This window comes from Panthera tigris, chromosome A1 (assembly GCF_018350195.1).
Source record: "Panthera tigris isolate Pti1 chromosome A1, P.tigris_Pti1_mat1.1, whole genome shotgun sequence".
Classification (NCBI taxonomy): domain Eukaryota; kingdom Metazoa; phylum Chordata; class Mammalia; order Carnivora; family Felidae; genus Panthera; species Panthera tigris.
In genome coordinates, this window is record NC_056660.1 from 128,590,506 (window position 1) to 128,613,433 (window position 22,928).

At 36.5% G+C, this 22,928-nt stretch overlaps 1 protein-coding gene across 19 annotated transcripts in view; it reads left to right on the forward strand.

The window, feature by feature from the left end:
• The window catches only part of ZSWIM6 (zinc finger SWIM-type containing 6), a 196,421-nt gene that overhangs the window by 123,530 nt on the left and 49,963 nt on the right, over positions 1 to 22,928 (forward strand). For all 19 annotated transcript variants that reach the window (XM_042987450.1, XM_042987556.1, XM_042987468.1 and 16 more), the window contains 2 exons: positions 14,795 to 14,943; positions 18,124 to 18,274. In XM_042987450.1, the coding sequence (XP_042843384.1) occupies positions 14,795 to 14,943; positions 18,124 to 18,274 (300 nt within the window). The remainder of the gene's footprint in view (positions 1 to 14,794; positions 14,944 to 18,123; positions 18,275 to 22,928) is intronic.

Below are 22,928 nucleotides of genomic sequence, written 5' to 3' on the forward strand. Positions count from 1 at the left end.
AAAAATAAACAAATATTTTAAAAAAACATATTACAACTTGTTCAGAGAGACTTTAGGATATGATTATCACTGTGTAAGAAATCTCAAAAATGGTTTCTTATAAACACATTTATCAGGTGTTTATTTTGTGATTGCAGATATGTTGACTTACAAGAATGTATGTGCAACCTGTCAGAAATACACCCACAACCTATTTCATGGAGTACATTAAAACAGGATAAATAATATGGCTAAGTTATAGGTTGTTATGCTTTAAAAACATTTAGACATAATTTTTAAAATATTTAAAAATATGTTGAGGAATGTAACACAGTCTTGACTAGGCAACTCTGGGGCCTAACATTTTTGCATTTCTTTAGTTATATTGATTTGAGATACAGGACTCAATCTATTCTTTTAGGTTTCTAAAAAGTCCTTAATTGCTATAGTGAATGTAAATATTTAAGGAAAGGAAGTTTAATATTATTTCTTGAAAACTTTTAAAATTGTGAGGTAAAACATGTAGGAAAGTGCATAAAATATGAATATGTAGTTTTAATAAAGTGAACCAACAACACAGGTCCCAGAAATAGACTGCTGTCAGCACTTGAGAGGGTTCCATATGTCCCCTTTCTGTCACAAGCTCCTTTCTCTTCCCCATGGTAACTAACCACTGCCTGGCTTTTATGGTAATCACACCTTGGTGGTTTGTGTTTTGTTGTTGACATCATTAAACACTAGTTGAGTTTTATCTGACTTCTTTCATTGGAATCATGTTTGTAAGGTTAATGCATACTGTTTCATGTACCTGTGGTTCATTCATTTTCATTGCTCTAGAGCAGCACTGTCCAAGAGAAATATAATGTTAGCCACTTGTATGGTTTAAAATATTGTAATAGCCTATTTAAAAAGAAACAAGTAAAATTAATTTTAAAAGTGATTAATCTCAATATTCATAAATATCAAGTCAACAAAAAGCTGATACATTTTACCCTTTTTTTCGTATTTCAGTCTTTGAAATCTGGTGTCTGTTTTATACTTACGGCATACCTTAAACCCCCCATAGTCACAGTGTTGCAAGTGCTTAATAGCCACGTGTGGCTAGTGGTTACCTTATTTACTGGACAGCACAACTCTAGAATAGTCTAGCTCTGAGAACATCACCGTTTGTCCATTCCACTGTTGATCGATCTTGTTTTGAATAGAGCTGCTGTGAACATTCTATTACAAGTCCCCTAGTGCTATAAGATACTTTGAAAATGGTTTTTATGTCAGAGGGACACCCCCATAGCCATACTTCTTCTAGTACTCCCCATATTAGGCTCAGTTTTATTAGAGTGGTATCACAAGGTGTGTAAAGCATTTTACTTGGTAGAGCCTGCCCTTGTTAAATACAATATTGTAAACAACTGTGGCACTGAAGTACCTTTGACCCACCAAAGGACATGCACTCAAGGGCTCGTTCAGGTAGGCTTCTTCTTTGTCATACTACCTCCCTCAATCTTACTGCTTTGTGAAAATTTAGGCTAGCTAACAATCATCTCAGATTTCTCAGGAGCCTATCCTTGGCTTTTTTATTAAATTGTTCAGTGGAGGCAGAAGAATAGGATATACCATTTCTTCAAACTTGTATGTGTTCTTCAAACTTTTATTTCCAACCCCCGCCCCCCGAATTTATATAATCCATTAGGGTTACTTTGTTCTCTGAGTTTTAGTTTAACCATAGGTCCACACCAACAATCATTTGTTCTGCATGGGTCTTCCTTGTTTTGAAGAATAGCAGCCCCCAAAGTTTCTTGTCTAAAAGCTTTGAAAATTCATTTTTATGTTCAAATAGTAAGACTAATGAATTAATGTAATGCAGAGTTGGGTGCAAGAAAGTGTTCCTATGATATTTATATTTCTTTCAGAATTTCTAAAATAAGAAGAAAAAGTTTTCCAAGGAAATAGCAAGGGCAGAATGCAGATTAGCTTTAGGCTTAGTGTGATTTTCACATAACTTGTATGAGAACAGCTTAACTAGAGCAGTGAACTTGAGCAGTTTATCCCACCAGTTTCTTCTTCACTTAATTTATCATCAGATTTGCTCCCAGCCTGGAAATGGGCCAGTTACATGAGCTGCCTTCTTGCCTTCTGTCCTTGTATGATACATGGTAAAGAGAAGACAGGTAGGAAGCAGGCCATGACTTTAAGTGACAAAAGGGGAACCCTGGAGAGTGCTATTTTAACTGTTAGATTGGTGCCTTATTAGAGAGTGGGATTAAAAATATTTTGCAGTTATTTGACCACATGATTTCACCTGCCTCCAAACATCTGTACATAAAGCATTCTCCAAATCATTAAAGCAGTGCTTTTTTGTATGGTCTTTTGGGTGTAGTTTTTCTTTGAGTAGAAAGATGTCTTAAACACAAATATTGATAGAGTTAATTTTTCTTTAAGGAAAAGCATCACTTTTACTTGGCCAGATAATAGAGTTGGGATACGATTTAGTTTCAGTTATCTTAATAGGTATCTTAAAGACAAGTTTGGCTTCCAAATCCTTTTTAGAAGAAAGTCATAATTTAAGGAAATACAAACTATGTTGGTAACAGGTTATTCATTTTTCTTAAGAACTTATTTATCCTAATGTTGCTTAAAATTCTATTAGTTGCTTTTCCTTATTATAGTTGACCCTTGAACAACATGGATTTGAACTGCACAGATCCATTTATACCTGTATTTTTCCCGTAAATATATGTATAGTACTATAAGCGTATTTTCTATTACAATTTTCTTAACATTTTATGTTCTCTGGCATATTTATGGTAAGGATACAGTATATAATACACATATAAAATACATGTTGATCGACTTTACCTTATTGGTAAGGCTTCTGAAAGTCAGTGGTAGGCTATTAGTAGTTACCTTTTTGTGTAGTCAGACGTTATACATGGATTTTCCACTGTTTGGGAGGTTGACCCCCCAACCCTTGCATTGTTCAAGGGTCACTGTATTTTGAAATATTTTCTTTCTGCAAGAATTTTATCCTGAGGAGTTAAAAGCTTTCTCAAGATGATTTCAGGCATATTATTCCTAACAATTTCCTTTTTAACTTGATATTGCATATTTATAATTATAGTAGTTTCTAGATGAAGAAACTGAAGAGAATGTGTTAGTACATCCAAGCTCACAGACTGAGCAAAGGTACTTGGAATATAGACTTAGTTATTGTAATAGTTCATTCGTTGTCAGATTTTTTTTTTCATTTCTTTGTGTTTTCATAACATTCCCCCCCACACACATAATTTTGATTAGATTATAAAACTAACTACTGTATGCTAAATAGTGGCTGTAAGATAGTGATGTTAATGGCCCTCCAAGGAGATTTCCCATTATATCCTGCATTTTTTTTCCCAGCAAAATTGTTTGCTTTCAGTTTTATATTCTAATAAAACTTTCCAGCTTCCACATTCTTAAAAAAGATGCTGGTGTCTTCGCTAAGTACTTTTCTGAATTTACTGATTTCCAAGTGCTAGTCCTCTCTCTTACTTAGCCTTTTTTGGTCCTTTACGTTTTGTATTAAAGGAGGTGTATTACATAGATTGGTAAATCGTGGTGTAGAGACAGAACATGAGACTTAAAATCTGAAGGCTTAGAGTCCAGTATTGTCTCTATTATGTATGCATTACTTGAGTAACCTTGGGTGAAGCTCATTTTTTTCTCATTTACAGTGGTCATGCTCTTCTCTAACAGCATTGGAAGAATTTTAATAAGGAATACACGTATAATAATAATAATAGAAATATTACTGAGTTTACCTCATGTTTAGTGTATCCGGAAGTTCTCATAGAAGAGGGTAGAAACCAGTTGGGGGGGGGGGCGGTGAATGATATCACAGTTGGAGGTCATCTTACTTTACTCTGACTTTCTGTCATGTATTTCTTCTCCTTCTACTTTCTCACTTGTGCACTTTGTCCCCCCCGCCCCCCCCCCCCCCCCCCACCTTCCTATGAGCTAGCCTGTAGTGGGCACACTACAGCAAAGAGGGACAGACTAAGCGGAAGCTGGTATTGGTCTTGGCTGGGAGCAGAGTGTGTATGTGTGTGTGGGGGGTCATTTCAGTGGCCCTCTCACTCCTAGAGCCTGAGCTGTCCCAAAAGTAGGGTAGACTCCTCCCTGATATCACTGTCATGTGCCCAGAGATACCATTTCAGTCAGCTAGAAGCAGGAGGAATATATTCACATGTTAGATGCACTTGACACATGACATCCAAGATCTCTTCCACCTCTGATTCTGTGACTTTGGTGGTGGTATTTCTACAGAGACACAGGAAGCACCTGGTATCATACTGCAAAAGGTGCACCTCCTGTGGTTCTACTCAAGTGTGCACTTACGTGTTGTTCTTTGATGAGACATTTGAATTTGTTTGAGCATGGTTCGAATAAAGCCAACATCATAAATTCCATTCATGCCTGCCAGTCCTGCTTAACTTAGCCTCCAAATGCCTCTGTGTCCCAGCCGTCTTATATATCAGTCCATTCAGGCTCTCTTAGATATTCCAAACAGACAAGCAGACCTACTCAGCAATCCTGTGTTCACTGTGTAGCTTACTTTTAGTTGATTGTAAACTCCATCAGGTCCGAAACTATGACCTGTGTGTGTATCTTGGTGGCCTCCCTAAGGGCAGTACTTAAGAAGCAGTAGGCACTCGGAATTTGTTAAACAAAAAGTAACACTGTCATTTTTCGTTCTGTTTTGTTCTTAGCAGGAACTTGGAGATTTATTTTTGTACACATACGTGTTCCAAATCTAGCAGTGAGCGACAGTCGGAGTTGTTTGATGGAGGCCTTATGTCACATCTTTCTTCCTTTTGTTCCCCTGTGGATGGTCATGTTCATTGTAATTGGCTTGCATTAGCAACCAGTTTTTACAAGTATCCTAGGGAGATAATTTGGTTATTACAAGCATATTCTTTCTTTCGTAGAACACTCAGGCATTGACATTTGGTGAAACAAAGGTATGATCTACTGGTGATTAATACAATTTGCAAATATTCTGTAGGAGAGAATTGAATTTGCTGTCCTAAAGTGCAGCAGTGTGAAACTTAGAGAAATTTTAAAACAATTTTAAAAAAGTATGTTGGAAAAATATATAGTAATATAGAACTGTGTGAAGATAAAAAGACAAATCCGGATTGCCTCCTTCATCAACCAGCTCCTTCCTTAGTGTCTCCAACAGTTCCCTTATTCCTCAAGGCAACTACTGCTGACGGTGTGGTTTGTATTCTTTGAGACAGCTTTCTTTGTGCACACCCATACGTAGTTTTTAAAAAACAATTAAACATATTTTTCTCCCTTTTGCTTTTTTCTCTTAATATATGGTGTATATCTTATGTTAGTACAGACGTGTCTATTACTGTTTTAAATGCTGTGTAGTATTCCATATTATGGATACATTTAACTACTAACTTACTGAATAATTTTGAAGTTGCTTTTGTTTTGTTTTTGTACTGTGTGCAGTACCACTTCAACCATTGTGTGTGTGTATGTGTGTGAATTTGTGCAAATATTTTTGTTTTTTTGTTTTTAAGTTTATTTATTTTGAGAGAGAGAGAGCACATGAGCAGGGAAGGGGCAGAGAGAGAGGGGGAGAGAGAGAGAGGATCCCAAGCAGGTTCTGCAGTGTTAGCTCAGAGCCTGACATGGGGCTTGAGATCATGACCTGAGGCAAAAATCAAGAGTCTTTCTGAGCCACCCAGGAGCCCCTGTGCAAGTATTTTTGAATAATAGATCCTTAGTAGTAGAAATGCCAGAACAAGTGGTACATGCATTTTTTAGTAAGTACTGCCACATTTCCCTCAAAGAATCACTGGGTTTATTTAAAAAAAATTTTTTTTTAAATATTTATTTATTTTTGAGAGACAGAGACAGAGCACAAGTAGGGGAAGGGCAGAAAGAGAATGAGACACAGAATACAAAGCAGGTTCCAGGCTCTGAGCTGTCAGCACAGAGCTCAATGCAGGGCTCAAACTCACAAACCATGAGATCATGACCTGAGAGCCAAAGTCGGACGCCTAACCAACTGAGCTACCCAGGTGCCCCTCACTAGGTTTATTTTTAAGTTTTGACTAAAACTAGATGTTTCTCTAATAAGATTTAATTTTTTTTTTTTTTTTTTACAAAATTGATGGAATGTATGACCATGTACGTATGACTATCTTCATATGAAAAAGCATTTCACTTCAGCAAAAGAAGTAATCTTAGAACTTCTGTGTCTTCATTTGGAGGAATCACATCTCTAGCCCATGAGGAATTTGCTAGGGTAATACAGAAACAGCCAAGTTACTTTCAGCCCAGTATGCTTCATTTTTTTGTCTTTTCACCTCCAAATCTTGCCTTCCCTCATACCATATAGTCATCTCTGACACTGTCTTCACTCTCATGCTTTTCAAAGGATAGCTACCAGCTGTGATCAGTTTCCTCGCTAGTCCTCTGTCCTTGACCTGACCCTAAGTCTGTCCATGTTGGCTCTATGAGCTTCTTGTGCCCACCTCCCCCATAAATGGGGTTTTCACTTTTTCTGAGACTCTGCAGAGTGTTGATGATCTTAGAAGTTAGCCTATGTAGGGGCGCCTGGGTGGGTGGCTCAGTCTGTTAAGCGTCCGATTTCAGCTCAGGTCACGATCTCGAGGTCCGTGAGTTCGAGCCCCGCCCACGTCGGGCTCTGGGCTGATGGCTCGGAGCCTGGAGCCTGCTTCCGATTCTGTGTCTCCCTCTCTCTCTGCCCTTCCCCCGTTCATGCTCTGTCTCTCTCTGTCTCAAAAATAAATAAACGTTAAAAAAAAAATTAAAAAAAAAAAAAAAAGAAGTTAGCCTATGTTTCCTTTGCTCTCCAGCTCTGTTACTGCAGATAGCAACTGAATCTCTTCAGACCTCAGTTTTCTTATTTATAAGACATGGACAATAAAGAGTTACCTGTTTTATAAGGTCAGGAAGGTTAAAGGAGTAAATTTGAATTACTGTTATCACTGTCATGGTGATGACTCAGTTGACATGTGTCTTCAGGGCAGTGAGAGTTGAGGAAAATATTTGTGAGCTGTTTTTTAAACAACGTCATTTAAATAATCTGAGCAAACCATTCTCGAAGCTTGCAAACATAGTAGATTTCTTTTAATAAATCTGAAGAGTTAGGTAATGTAAAGACAAGACTTCCTGAGAACTTTGCATTTAAATATTTATATTTGTGTACCAAGTAATACATTTTTACCTAAGTTGCAGAAAGTGACCTACCTGTTATGCACACTATGTTTACATTCTACATTTTTATTTTTATTTTTTATTTTTTTTTCAATATATGAAGTTTATTGTCAAATTGGTTTCCATACAACACCCAGTGCTCATCCCAAAAGGTGCCCTCCTCATTACCCATCCCCCACCCTCCCCTCCCTCCCACCCCCCATCAACCCTCAGTTTGTTCTCAGTTTTTAACAGTCTCTTATGCTTTGGCTCTCTCCCACTCTAACCTCTTTTTTTTTTTTTTCCCCTTCCCCTCCCCCATGGGTTTCTGTGCATTTTTTAAATGAGCCTGGAGAGTGTACAAATACTGTATCACTTTTTCACCCATATAAGACACATGCTTATTTCTGTACATGAATAAACATATTATTGAGCTTCTGAAGGAAATTAAGTGATAATAAGAGATGAGTAATAAAGTCAGATGAGAGGAAAGTAATAGAGGAAGATCTATAAACCCTGACAGGTCTTTCTATGTGAGTTCCCTGAGCTATATGGTGATTGCAGTACTACTTATTCTCTTCTTTCGCATTGAACTGAAGGGAAGGTGGCTTGCTGAGGGAGCCCAGCCTGGCACATGCCAGGGCTCCCTCTGTCATTAGCCTCCCGAGATAAAGACCATGGGCCGACCTCTAACAGCTTCTGGAGCTGACCATTGAGAACAGAAGGTGAGGAAGGATCTGGCTTTTGAAGCCATCACAATTGTAGGGTGAAAGGAAGGCATTGCCTGCCACTACTTTGAAATGAGGATTTAAGGAATAATAAAATTTGAATCTTTTTTCAAGTGTGTTTTTATTCAATGCATGTTATTTTTCAGCAATCTCCTAATTCTTGTTTTTTCTAAAGAAAGAATTTTTTTTGGAGTCTGAATCACTAAAGTTTGCTGCTTTGCCTTTTCCCTTGCGGTGCCAGTGGTTGATGTCAGGATTTTGCCTTCAGCTTGTAAGACAGGTGTACCGGTGCTTTTTTAAGTCGCAGACTTAATGTTGCCTAGCTTTAGCAGCGGGCACTGAAATTTTAGGAGATGGCATTTTTCTAGGTGCCCTAAAAGAGGCTGAATTAATCACCTCTACAGTGTTGACATCTGTTGCCTACATTCTGCCTTTATAGATTAAATTTAACAATTTTAACCAAAAAAAAAACCTCACTTCTGCATAAATATAAATAGTTAAGGCATTATTTAGACTACTGTATTGTTAAAGCAGTTAGGTCACAGTTAAGGTGAAGAGGTAAAGTAAAGCTTTTCATTTCCTTTTTGTTCGAATTGTTTTCCAGCAGATTAAGCCAAGAAAAGAAAGCTTTAAGTTCCCTATTAGAACCCAAAGCTGTGAATAATTCCACATACCAAACATAGCATAAGCCAGTTGTGAATGTGTCTCAGTTTCTCAGTTTAAAATTTACAGAATGGTTTGCTGCCGCTTACTGCTTAAAAGCAACTGTTTCCTTGACATGAGACAGATATTTCATTTGGTGTGTCTTAAATATGCTTCATTCAATACACTGGAGAGGTGTCTGTTTGCTGCTTCTGAACCCTGAATACTTTTCAGTATGAAGACCCACAAAGTGCCAACATGTTTAACATTCTCTCCAAATATAGAATAGTTCCCCTACCCTGCTGGCAAACATTCTGAGTCAGTAGTTCTGAAGTGTGGTGCCTAGGTATCTATTTTTTCCACAAGGTGCCTCAGGAATCTTGATAGACTCTTAATTTTGAGAACTGCCCGGATAAGGGGGTTTTGATACTGAGATAAACCAAATCAGGTATCAGACAGGGGAAGCCAAGGACATGGACCAAGTGCCCCTCCATGTTCATGAATTCTCTTTTTGCTCTCTTTCTATGGTATTACATAACTAACATAAGAGGGTAAATCAAATTCACACATCTCTAGCTGGGAATGAGAGACAATTAAACTGTTTGACTTTTTTCACTAGATAATTTCACTTTCCCTGAAGGCTTGAAACTTTGAAGAATTAAGCTTTGGTAATAAAATGCTCACAAAGATTAATTATACAGTTGTAAACTTACAGCGTTCGTAATTATAAATAAGGGTAAAAAAAATATGATAGGTTTTAAAACCTTTTAATGGACCATTTAATTTACATACACAGATTCTGGTTCCTGCCCAACTGGGGGACTATTTAATAGCAAATGTGTAAATACGTGAATAATGTTTTTCTTTGCATACCTTTCTCAAAGCTAAACACTGAGAGGTTTTCTTTGTTGGTAGATAGCCACTAACAAGTAGAAATAAATTTTGCAAGTCTACATTTTATACAAGGCTTAGGCAACACTTTAATACTTGTAATCAAGACATATTAGGATTTAAATAGTTAAGCATTAAAGTTTACTAAATGAATCTGTTCTTTTAAGGAGGTTATTATTGTAGACATTTAATTTCCTGGTCTATAATGTATAGTATTACATATTCCTAAAGTGTTGAGTTGTGTTTAGAGTAAATTTATGTTTTATTTACCAACTGGTTGTGTTTACTTGCATTCTTATTACCAAGTGAAGATGTTTTCTATGCAGTCACATGAAAAGATTTCTAATTCTTATCGCCTAGTTAATTTTTTATTCCTCCATTATACAGTATTAGGTTTGAGGAAGTGGGAGGCTTGAGGATACATAGTTTTTCCAAGCTGTGCCTAGAACTGAAGTCTTCCGAGGTCTGATCTAGGATTGGGTCTTCTCGGCTCGTGTGTAGACGTTATTAGATAGATTATTTGCAGTAAAATTTTATCTGGGCCATTTTGCCTCTACAGTGTCTCCCCCTTCCCCACACTCTTTAAGAAATACGTTAATTCTAACACTAGCTTACCAAACCTAACCTGCTTTTCCTGACCTCAACATGAAAACTGAAAAACCCTCAGTTTTGTTAAAAACTTGAGAAACATTATTCATATATTTATACATTTTCTTTTAGATGTCTTCCCAGCTAGTCAAGAATATCTGTGTGTAAATTAAATATCCCATTAAAGAAACATAAAAAATTATCATATTTTTAAAAATACGAGTGTTTTAAAACATATTGAATTTTAAGGAAAAATTCATTATTATAATTCAAGTCAAATAAACGTGATTTCTGGAATATTCTTTGTAACATTTTTCTCTTTTAGTATGAAAAAAATAAGAGTTGAGTATATCCTGAAGTTCTTGTAGAGTGTCTGAATGTTGACCCCTTTGCCACTTTAGGCCAATAAGACTGGGTTTTTTTTCCTCTAAACCACATTGAAATCTACTTAAAATATTTGGAAATTGATGTGGCATATAGAAAAGCCAAGTCTCAACATGGCTCTGACCCAAGCAGTGAAGGGTAACATGCCTTCTACTATACCAGGACGGTCCGTCCCCATCTCAGTCCTTTAGGGACAGGATTCCTTGTAGGTCTTGGTCTTCAGTGCCCAATAGAGAACAACTGAAAAGTGAGGAGTATTGGGGGAAGTAACCACTGTGAGGATAGAAATTGACTTTCTTTAGTTCAGCTCATCAGAAGGAACAAAGAGTAGATAATCAGTAGCTTGTCAGAATTTTCCCTAAAAAGAGGTTAAAGAAGGATGTGTCAGATTGCCCAGGAGGGTTTTAGCAAGATACTGGACAAAGCTTAAATATGAAAGTTGACATCCTATCATTGAGTTGTTGGGCAAGTCTCTTCTGGTGCATTTAAAGAATCTATAGGGGCACCTGGGTGACTCAGTCAATTAAAGACATGACTCTTGATTTTGGCTCAGGTCATGATCTCATGGTTCATGGGATTGAGCCCCGTGTGAGTCTCTTTGCTGTCAGTGGAGCCTGCTTGAGATTCTCTTTCCCTCTCTCTCTGCCTGTTCCCTACTCACTTGGGCATGCACGCATTCTCTGTTAAAAAAATAAACTTAAAAAAAGATGAATCTATAGTTGTCGTTGTGCATTTGTATTTGTGTGTGTCTCTTTCTCTAGAATCAAGGAGATGGGCTGGATTAGGGGCTCTCAGTCCCTGTGGGATACAGATGTAGCCCCATTAGTTAACTCTTCACAGCACTGTGTGTCCTTAGATCTTCCTGTGAAAGAGAGAAATGTGTTAATAAGTGCTTGCGAACATCCCAGTATCTTTCCTTAGATTTGTGTTTGATTTAGGGCTGACAATGCCTGTCTTGATGTCGTCAGGGTTCAACTTTAGCTCCAAGGTTCTGGGATGTATTCTTTAGAAGGGGAGAGAACCAGGAGACTGTGGATTTGGCACTGTGGCTCTGGACAAGTCCTAATCACCGTGAACTTGCTTCTGCTTCTGTAGAATAGGGATCATGATCTTAACTCACCTCTAGGGGACGTTGTAAGGCAAAAATGAGATAAATGTGAAAATGCTTTAGTGGTTCTTCTTTGATAGGAATCTTTCTCTTAGGGGAGGAATGTACACATGTCTTTCTCCTCCCTCCTTCTCCCCCGTTCCAGTACTTGACTGCCTGATAGAGGCAAAAACTGGTTAAGTGTCAGGAAGCAGTGGTGAGCAGGGCAGCTACCATCCTTGCTCTCTGGAGCTTAAATATCTACTTACATACCAAGTCCTCCTTGGTACAACTTTCTCTGCCTTACTTCTGGAAGAACCAGTCTCTCCAGCTCTTCCTTCTAGGCCACTCATTCCCATTGCCATCCTCACTCATTTTCTTTCCCAGTCTTTAAACATTGGCCTTCCTTGGGGCCCTATCTTAGATACTCTTCCTATCTGTAGAGTCTCCTGTAAAATATCCAGTCCCCTACTTGAAATCGTTTCTCCTCTTCTTGGCTATCTCAGAGGCACTTAAAATTCACCCTATCTGAAACAGAACTCATGACCTAAACACTGCCCTCCCACCCCATAACCTGGTCCTGCTCTGATCTGTGTGTCATTGAGTTGTCCATCATCCAGTTGTTTAACCCAGAAACACTTGTCTTTCCTAACTCCCTGATCTTACAAATCTCACATACCCACTTCTTTGCTTTAATGTCTTGAATTCCTGTCAGATTCTACATTTCTGTTCTCACTCTTGATTTTCAAGCTACCATCATCATCCTTTGTACAGACCATGAAAACATCATCCTCACTGTTCTCTTATGTATTTTTGCTTCCTAGTCTATCCTCCACACTTGAGAGATATTTTTTAGGTACCTAAATATATTCACATAGTTCTCAAATTTTAAAAATATGCAAAGGTGCAGGGAAGAGCTTTCTTCCCTCGTGTACCTAGGTTACCCATTCTTTTTTTTTTTTTTTAATTTTTTTTTTAATGTTTGTTTATTTTTGAGACAGAGAGAGACAGAGCATGAGCAGGGAAGGGGCAGAGAGAGAGGGAGACACAGAATGTGAAGCAGGCTCCAGGCTCTGAGCTGTCAGCACAGAGCCCGACGCAGGGCTCGAACTCATGAACTGTGAGATCATGACCTGAGCCGAAGTCGGACGCTTAACCGACTGAGCCACCCAGGTGCCCCCTAGGTTACCCATTCTATGCACGTGGAAGGATATGCTAAGTTTTAGGCTTTTCCTAAAACTTCATTATTTACATAAAGTTTTTTTTTTAATGTACACTTTTCTTCAGCTTGTTTTATTTTTTCATTCAACAGCATATCTTGGATATTTTTCCATTGTACTACATAGAGATTCTCCACATTCATTTTTGTGGCTGAATATGTTCCATCGTAGGAATGTTGAAATTGATGCACATTAGAGCAAAACATCTTTACTATCTAGAGTATTTCATTCTTCTCCTTTGGATGACCTTGTCAGGAATTCCTCTTTATTACACTTAGGGAAGAGAAATCTAAACTCCTCACTTGCCAGGGCTCTCAAGGTCTAGCCCTTCTTCTCTGGGTTGTCTTGTATTTGTCTTTTCCTCATCCTCTACTTTTGGATTGTATGAACATAGACTAGCTTTTATCTCATCTGTGTTCTGTGTTCCTTCCCACCTGAGACTTCTGCTTAAGCTCTTAGTCTCACATGCAGACCCATTCCTTCCTTTTCCTGTTTTCTAGTTAACCTCTAATCTACGTAAGGGAAATTTCAACTCAGTTTCCATTTCCTTAAGGTGTGCTTACCCTGGTGATCCATGGCCAAGTCAGAGCTTTCTGATACCGTCTTCTGGCATTTGGTTGCTTCCTTTGAGCAGTTATTATCATTTATTATTGTGTATTTATATGTGTGATTATTAGGTTGATATTTATCTCACTTAAAATAGTATTTCTCAAATAGTGGGTTGCAACCCGTTTTGGGTTATGAAATCAGTTTTAAAAATTATGATAAGCCCTTTTCAAAAAAAGAAATAGAATATCAGAGCCTTTCACTTAAAGTAAAGGTCTTTTTTCCATCATGCTTTTGCTTCAGATTAATAGGTGTGATCACATAAACACCTGGATATACAAATATATTGGGCATGATGTTAATTGTTATTGTTGGTCTTAGTCAAAAATATTTTATGGTAAATTATATGACGATAGCAGTTCTATTTTTGTACACAATTTCATCCCCAAATCTAGCAGAGGACATTCAGTAAATATGTTGTCTCAATGAATAAATAAATGAATGCGCACCTTTTCGGGGAGATTCACAGACTCATCCTTCCTCTTAGGAACTAATGAACCCTGGTTCTAAGCAGATGTTAGTGTTTGTTTCCTTGGCCAATTCATTTTGCATTATTAGATTATTAGAAGAAAAGGAAAGGAATGTAAAACCAGACTTTTAATGTATCTTTTAAGGGTTGATAAGGAGATTAAACACTATTGATGAAAAGTTTTTAGATTTAAGTTTTTTATATTACTTATACATCTTAGGCCTTAAATACCATTTTGCTTTTTGAATAAATAATGAAACTTAATTTTTACCTGCCTAAATATCTGGATAATGTTTGAGTTTCTAAGGTAGTCTACGTGGAGGGCTTATTACATAGCTCTTACCTTTTGTGTGTGCTTCAGCAATAAAATATTTATGCAGTTCGGCAAGGTGATACTACAACCTGGTTTAGTACAACAGCTGCACTGCCTGTTCCCATGTGGCTTGATTTCCCTTTTTAATCTTCAGTTTTTGTGCAACTAAAGACTATGTCAGCATGTAGTTTATACAGCAGCAGATAACAGTGAAAGCTTCTTGAATTAACATAGTAAAGAGAAATACTCTGCTCAGTTTACTTGGTTTCACATTTTTCTCATGTCTTTGAAAAACTTTCCTAACATGTTCTACACAGAGCTTTATCAACAATCATGTATTTTACAATAAGACCTTTTTGTGACTTTTTAATTCTTTAGACGTGTAAACTCATCTGCAAAGGTTTAGTTTCTGATCTTTAAAAAGAAAATATCTCAGTTCTACAGTAATCTGCATTGTAGCTTAGCACAAATCAACAAAGACCTGGAAATAAGAGAATGATTTTCATATTTATTTTCAGTCATAAATTTGTATGTATAATTGAAATTGAGATTGGCTTAAAAAGTGTGTAGGCAAAAAGTATAGAATCTTAATTCTTCTCAAATTTATTATCAGAGCCCTTTAGCACAGAGTTTTTATCTAGCATATGTGTTATTTTTTCTTTCTATTTCTAGGTGCTCCTGATCCAACAGCAGGTGCTAGTATAGATGATGAAAACTGCTGGCACTTAGATGAAGAGCAGGTTCAAGAACAGGTTAAACTGTTCCTTTCCCAGGGCGGGTACCACGGATCAGGGAAGCAGCTTAATTTGCTCTTTGCAAAGGTATGATTTTTTTTAAAAGAAATATTCTAAATATATACATATATAGAAAGTATCTATATATGATTATGTGTACACTAAAATAAAGGCTTTTTAAATTATTTTTTTGAAGAATAGAGTCTGAGTTAACCAACCAATTAGAAACTATTATGTTGTAATGCATTAATTTACTTAGGTGTCCGTAGACAAGATGTGGAGCATTTTTGTTTCTCTCAGTTCCCATTACTAAAATGGTAACAGTTTATACAATTTTGAAAAACCTTTTAGTACTCAAAAGCAAATAGCTTAATATTATTAAAAATGCTATCTTTTCACATTTTTACTTTTTCTAGTTAATGTTCTCAAGTAGAGCATAACTTTGAATATAGTCCCTATAATGTGCTTTGTATATTTAAGGGTTTTTTTTGAGGTTCCGAAGTATCTCCTGTTCTAATCCATATTCTGTAAATTTTACATAATTATTTTTGAACAGTTTATACATGCATGTGAGATATTATATATTTAGTTTAATAATGTCAGTGTATTTAAATTAGATTCAGAAGCAGGGACTTTGGAGTCATACAGACCTGGGTTTCAATCTAAATTCTAAATCTTACTGAATGTATGAACTTTGGCAAGTTATTTAAGTCCATTTCCTCATCTGTAAAATTAGTTAATGATAACACATCTCCCTCAAGTTATGAGTAAATGTAATGGTGTCTAACATGTCGTTTTAGCCTTGGTAAATGTTAATTTTCGTCACCAAAATTTGATGGCCCAGGAAACATAGTTATCATCGTTATAAATTCTGTGTGAGTAGAAGCTATGTCTGTTGCTTTATACAGAACTTTTAGTACCCATAAACACAATTCTCAATACTGGGTAAAATGCTTTTTTAGTCATATTAAATCACTCTCTTTTTATAGGGGATATAGCTATTGTTCTGGCTAATGTATTCAAATTGGTTTTTAACAGAAGAGATAACTGATTGATACTTTTGACAACTCATCAATACTGTGTTAAAAAGCTTTTCTACTATTTATAATAATTATTGTTTTTTTTTAACTCTGAAGAATTAGCATATATTCTGTTACTGGTCATGTTCAGAAAATAGTGTATTCTGATTAATCAGTATCCTCTTGCCAAAGATTTATCCCATTTACTAAATATAGATCGCCAATTTTCCGAGAATTAGATTACAGTAAAATACATTTAACCCTAAAACTACTTCACATGTGATTTAATCATCATTTGGTAATTAATAGGTAGTCAAACTCATGTAGTAGATCAGAGTCTGCCTTCTGAACATTAATTACCGTTAGACTATAGGTGTACTTGAGTGTTGCTTAATAGTTGTGGTTTATATGCTTAAGAGTAAAGCGTTTATTTTCATTGCTGTTGCTGAGTAATAGGTTAGAAGTTTATCAGGAAAAGAAACATTAAATCAAATCCATGATGTAGTGGTAATATTAAAGGTTTGGCATATTTTGATTCACAGGAAGTATTTCATAGATTCTCATGTTAGTGAATAGTACACTTTGGCCTAGTGGAAGCAAAGTGAAAGAGGTATTAGGCCTACAGCTGCTATTTTTATGCCTGTAGATGATGTATACATTATATATGCTGTATGAAGTAGCATCATCTAATTTTGGAAATGGAATAACTTTTTTTATTTTTTAATTTTTTGGCATAACTTTTAGAGTTAACACAGATCTGGGCTCTGATCCCAGCGATTCCTCTTGTCCTTTGGGCAAGTTACTTCATTTCTCTGAAGCATGGTTTTATAATTCATAAAATGGAATTATAATCTGGCCTACTTTATATAGTTATTGTGAAGAGTACCTGGTAGGTACAAATGTAAAAACTCTTTAGCGTGATGTCCAGTAAATGGCAACTCCCTTTCTTCCTCACAGTCTTCATCTGTTCATGACTGTTTAGTGCTTCCATATGGGAAATAACTTTTTAAGATTACTGAAATAATCCTGGAAGCACAACATTTGTGATTTAGGGTGAAAGTGCTTTTGAGTTCTTTGCAAGGCTCAAATGTAAAGCCTGTGATGGGGTTCCGTTACTTGTCAGGGTACAAGCCTGACACAGGATCTGTGGATCTTTAGGTTTGGGCTGCTTAATTGAATATCTGCCATTTCCTCCTTCATTTGCCTTTCACACAGAACCTTGAATAAAAGGACCCCCTCTCTTTTTCTGCTGCTTATGACCTTGTTCAAGTAATGTCCTGTAGGGAGAACTGGTGGTGTTCAGCTCAGATTCTTATTTGTTGAACACATGGCAGTAAACGCTTTTGGGACTGATAGATTTATTTAGGGTTTTCTCGAAAGAGACTTAGTCTTGTGTCCCCCCTCCCCCCCCCCTTTTTTTAAATTTTATTTGGAGAATTTGGCATAAGAGTAGTGGACAGAGCTTTAAGTTCCAGCTTTGACAGGCTGCGTTAGCTTACCAGGTCACAGGTTATGGTTCTGCTTCCTGGATCGCTCATTTAGAGCAAGAGAATTCTTTAACCTGTGATGCAGTCCATTTCCTTTGACTATTGCAAAAAGAGTCCCATCTGAGTGAATATAAAAGTATAATGTTGCTCTTCTTGTCAGAAAACTTCGGTGTGAGAATGTACCAAAATTTTGATTTACCTCAAAAACTGAAGGACTTTGCAACTCTGGAAGTATACTACAAAAGATTGCAGTGTACAGTTTAAATTGGTGAATTGTATGGTATGTGAATTATGTCTCAATAATGCAGTTTTTTAAGAACAGAAAGACAGATGTTATTATTATAAACATTACTCAGTCGATTTAGAAGATCCCTAAAGAGTTATCATTAGACTGCTTTTGGCTTGTCTATTCTGGTGGTAAGTACAATCAGTTGGAAGAGTCAGGAAGGTGCCAAATTATTTGTCTTGTTTAATTTGGTATGTTTCTGTAGGCTGGCAAAAATTTCTTCTTTGTAATTGGGAAGGTAACCAAATTTCCTCATGTGGATTATGAAACATAATTTTAAAAAATTAACAGTTAATTCTCTGATTAAATTGCCATTTAGGATAGAGACCAGTTTTTAATAAACTTTTGTTTGCTTAAGAGGGCTGGTGTCAAAAATTACCTGCCCTGGACCCCAGAGAAAGAAATAAAGTGGCCTGTTTGTGTATCGCTGTGTATTTTTGAACACTTTTCTAAAGGTCTGATTTTTCCCCATTAGGTGCGGGAGATGTTGAAGATGAGGGACTCTAATGGGGCCCGCATGTTGACGTTGATAACAGAGCAATTCATGGCTGACCCTCGTCTGTCACTTTGGAGACAACAAGGCACTGCGATGACTGACAAATATAGGCAGCTCTGGGATGAGCTGGGTAAATACAAGTTTCCTGATGGATTGCCATTGAGTTGTGTATGGGTAAAGATCATGGTGGAGTGTTTAAAAAAGCATAGTCAGAGTGTTGCTGAAGAGAGAGCTGCTCGTATGTGAACTAACTGCCATTATATCCTGGTTAGAAGAAGGAGGACTTGGGCTGACATTTGCAGGAAATAATCTTGGGAAGGTTTGGAGGAAATTGTGTGATCTTGAAAGCGAGCATAGGAATCTGCCTTAATATTTGAAAAAAGAAGCTATGTTGTTTTAAAACAGTTATTTTGTTTAGTAGAGCTAGTTACTTATTTCTAGAATAATATTGTAATCAATTCGCCTAAAATTTGGGTTTTTCCCCCCTTTGCCTACGTTAAAAGTATCAAAAGTGGTTTGAACATTTTTTTTTTTTTTTGGCTGCTACAGACTTAGACGAACTTTTGATTGTCTGAATGGAAAAGATACAGCAAACTATAATTTTTATTGCTTCCCAGATCTCTGTAATAAAAATGATCGAAAAAATGACAAATCCATTAGTCTTATTCACCGGGAAATTTGGGGAGATGAATATTTTTACCCAGTGCCCATTGCTAGGGAATTAACAATGCATTTGTGGTCTTTCTATTAAGAAATCTGCATGGGGAAAATGGAACTTTTGACAAATATCTCAATGCCTGTATTTTATGTTTTGGATATGATAACTAGAAGATCCTAGTTTCATTGAAATTGAATAGAATAACTCTTCATACCTTCACCTTTTTTCTCTCTTGGTTAATAATAGACCACATCCTGTTGATTGATCCCATGTCAAGTCTAGACCAAGGGAAGCTGTTGTTTTTGTATGTGCCCCATGATTGTAATAATTGGAAGGGACCTTTGAAGTGAACTGTTTTATGGGTAAGGAAACTGAATTTTGGGGAAGTTCAGGAGACTTCCAGAAAATGACATTGACTGACTTACGGATATGCAGCAAGTTGGTAAAGAATTGGACGTTAGAGTTTCTTCTTTCCCGTTAATAGAATGTATGTTCAGAAACTTGGTATGGATGACAGCTCTTTTTTTTTTTTTTTTTTTTTTTTTTTTTGACAGATATATCTGCTACTTGCCACCTGTTAGGTATTTGTTGACCTTTTTCCCTGGTATTTTTATTAACTATCTTGTGATAACTTAATCTTGGTACATTCCTTGGGTCACCTGAAGTAATGGTTAGTGATCTCTAACCCAATCAAAATTTAAATCAGTCTGTAACTATAGTAGATTGTTTCAATATATTAGAAGAGTGTTTGGGAGCATGGTCTGGTGATTGGAGAACACAAGTGTAATGTGTGGTTTAAACGTATTTTTATACAATACTGAGTGATACACTTTTCCAGGTAAACCTTTTTCAATTTTATAATTCATCAGTAAATGTTGAATTGATTAGTTGGTTTATGACATTCAAAAGGACTAGCATTACAAAAAAAACTATAATGAAGGGAATCATTTAAAGAAAAAAATTTTGGATTAATACTAAATGAATAAAATTTTAAGAACTTAGATGCTTGGAGGAAATTAGAATTACAAATAACTAATTAGGAGAAGGCAAACTAATTTTTTTGGTTACAAAAAAAGTGATATAGTTAAATAAAACTTACAGTGTTCATATTTAATCCATTAGTCACATCTCACTTTTCCAAGTTGTTTTGGAAATTATGTGCCTCAGCCTTCAATAAGAATTATAAATTCTCATTAGGTGTAAGTTCCCACCAGCTGATTCTAGTTATACCCTATGATGAACTGCTTTCTGATTATGGACCAGGCTTTATATTATTCAAGTTCTTTGATTTCAGTCTAAGATGAAGAATAAATTTTCTTGCCCTGTATTTCCTTTTTTCACAAATCCCACCCTGCCCACCAATCATTACTAGACTGTTGTAAATTCTCTTGTGTACTCTGATGGCAAGCAGAGGTCACTAGCCATTTTAACCGCATCTATGTTCTGTGAAGAATCCCATGTAGAAGTAACAATAGCTACCATATCTTAATATTCATTCACCAAAAAATTAACTAAAAGTTGCTTCTGGACTACAAAACGAAAGGATTTTGCTTCTTAATAAAATGGGAGAATTTGACTTTGTGCCCCTGCGCAGGGCTCACATTGCTTCAAGGCTCTGCTTTGGAATTAAATGCTGAACACTGCCAGATGCCAGACATTGAGAAGAGGCTGAGTTTTGTCGGCAAATGGGATCTGCAAGTTAATTGGTGTTTTCTGCAGGCTTCTGGCTGTGAAATGAAATTGGAAGCCCTTTAGCCACATGGATAATACAGGACCTGAATACAAATGTCACATGTCACCATCAGGACCCACTGTGAGACAATAGTGTTCCCACTCCAACACTGCACCATTACAGATCATTTAAATATGGGGATTACATTTAAACTAAAAGCCCCATTTGCCTTTTACTGCAATTTAAATGTCCTCTTAGCAAAAGCTAAGTGACAAATTAAATGAAAAAAGTGCCCACATTTTTAAAGCTGTAATGCAAAACAACCTTTTATTGCTTCTCATGTGCCACGAATGAATCATTATACTTGTCAACCCTAAACCAAGCCATAATTGGAGCAGCTACTGTTATCAAAGTGGGGCCGCTCTGTGACAGCTTAATAAAGCTGAAACTGTTAAATTAAATCTCAGATGCTTAACTCCTTAGCACTGGTGAATTCGATGGGTCCATATCTGGCAATAGCCAATACACCAGGAAAAAAAAAAAAAAAGATTCCTGGCATGAAAGCCTTAATCTGATGAAAGTGTACAAGTAAGAGTATCTTAGCCAAGTAACTGTGCTTCTTGGCAGAGGTATTTGGAGGCATCAGATTGTCAGCTGATTACAAAATTTAATTTTTTTGGTAAGATCAGATATTCCCCTCCCCAATATTTACAGCTTACTGAGTATATGTGATTTATTAAAATTTAACTCTTGATGTTTCAAAATTAGTTTAAAACATAATACATATATGTATAACTTTGTCTCTCTTTCAAGTAAGTATATACAAACTTTTTTGAAGTAGCAACAGGCCCGATTCCTTTCCCCCTCGGGAACAGAGGGATTAATTATGCTCAGTTCTTCTTTTCTAAATTAAGTGCCTATGATATTCATTTAGTCTGAGTTAATTTTTGTGACTTATTCCCTGATATTCATAATGTAGTATGAAATAAATACAGATGCATACTATTAAGATCCTGTTCAGTGCATCCCATTTGCAGATACATTATTCTTATATATGAATCTTTTTCAATATTAGTTTTACTTTTTCTATGTGACAGTCATTTTCTAAACCATACGGCAGTCATCTCAGAGTACGTGTGGTATCATGATCAGCAAGAGAAAATGTATACGTTAAAATCTTAAGACAGGGGGTGCCTGGGTGGCTCAGTAGGTTGAGTGTCTGACTCTTGATTTCAGTTTGGGTCATGATCTCGTGGTTCATGAGTTTGAGCCCCACATTGGGCTCTGCGCTGGCAGCACTGAGTCTGCTTGGAATTCTTTCTCTCTTTCTCTGTCTCTGCCCCTTCCCTGCTCAAACGTGCATGTGCATGCATGCTCTCTCTCTCAAATTTCAAAAAATAAAATAAAATCTTAAGACAGAAAGCCCATTGCAGTGATAGAAGGTGCATATTTGGTAGATCTATAGAATATACACCTGTTTAGTTGCATTCTTTATTCTATAAAATGCAGATTTTCTAGAAAGCAGATCATAGAAATAATCCTTAGATTTCAAAGAACAACCCAGTGTCGATTGGTGGTGAGCACACCTACTGTTAGCCCTAATGGCTTTGTGTTCAGCACACTTAATTACCATGGGGGTCTTTAGGGATGAGGGGGTATATTGTAATCTCTTATCTATGTTGATGGGTCTCTTTCCTTAAATGTCTTCTAGACTGTAATTTTACTTTGCTTCATAAAACTATAGGTTGTAGCTGCCAGTCTATTAAAATCTAATTAAAAATGGATGTCATTAGAGGAAACAGTTAAATAAGATTTAATTACAGCTTTATCATAGGGAAAGATTCTTAAATTTTCATTTTTCAAGTTTTACATATGTGTTTTTTTTCCTAAAATTTTAAATACTTTCTCTGTGAGCTGAGTCATATGTTTTGCATTCTAGCATCTCAACTTTGTTTTTTAGGTAGAGGCTGGGCTACCATTGCAAGAGCCTTGCTACTCTGAGCTTTGCTCACATTCACAAGATACAAGGAGTTCTCTTACAGAATTCTTTTCCAAGGTTTTGATATGGGGGTGTCACACTGGCTCAATTGGTGGAGCATGCCATGCGACTCTTGATCTCGGGGTTGAGTTCAAACCCCACATTGGATGTACAGATAACTTAAAAATAAAACCTAAAAAAAAAAAAAGTTTTGAAATGGGTACCTAAGTCTTTGTGAGTAGAAATAGTCATAGTTAGAAGTTTTTTTCTATTTTGAAATCCGCTGTAAGGTTAGTTTGACCAGTGGCTAAGCAGCAGCTCTCGTGTTCCTTGGTAGGGTACCGGATAGATTTGAGTGGGTGTACAGATTCAGGGTGCATGGAGTCACAATAAATCTTTGTTCAGCAATAGAGAACTTAGCCCATCGTTCATCCATTGAGACCAAATCTGTTGCAAATACTGAAAATTTCCTGTTC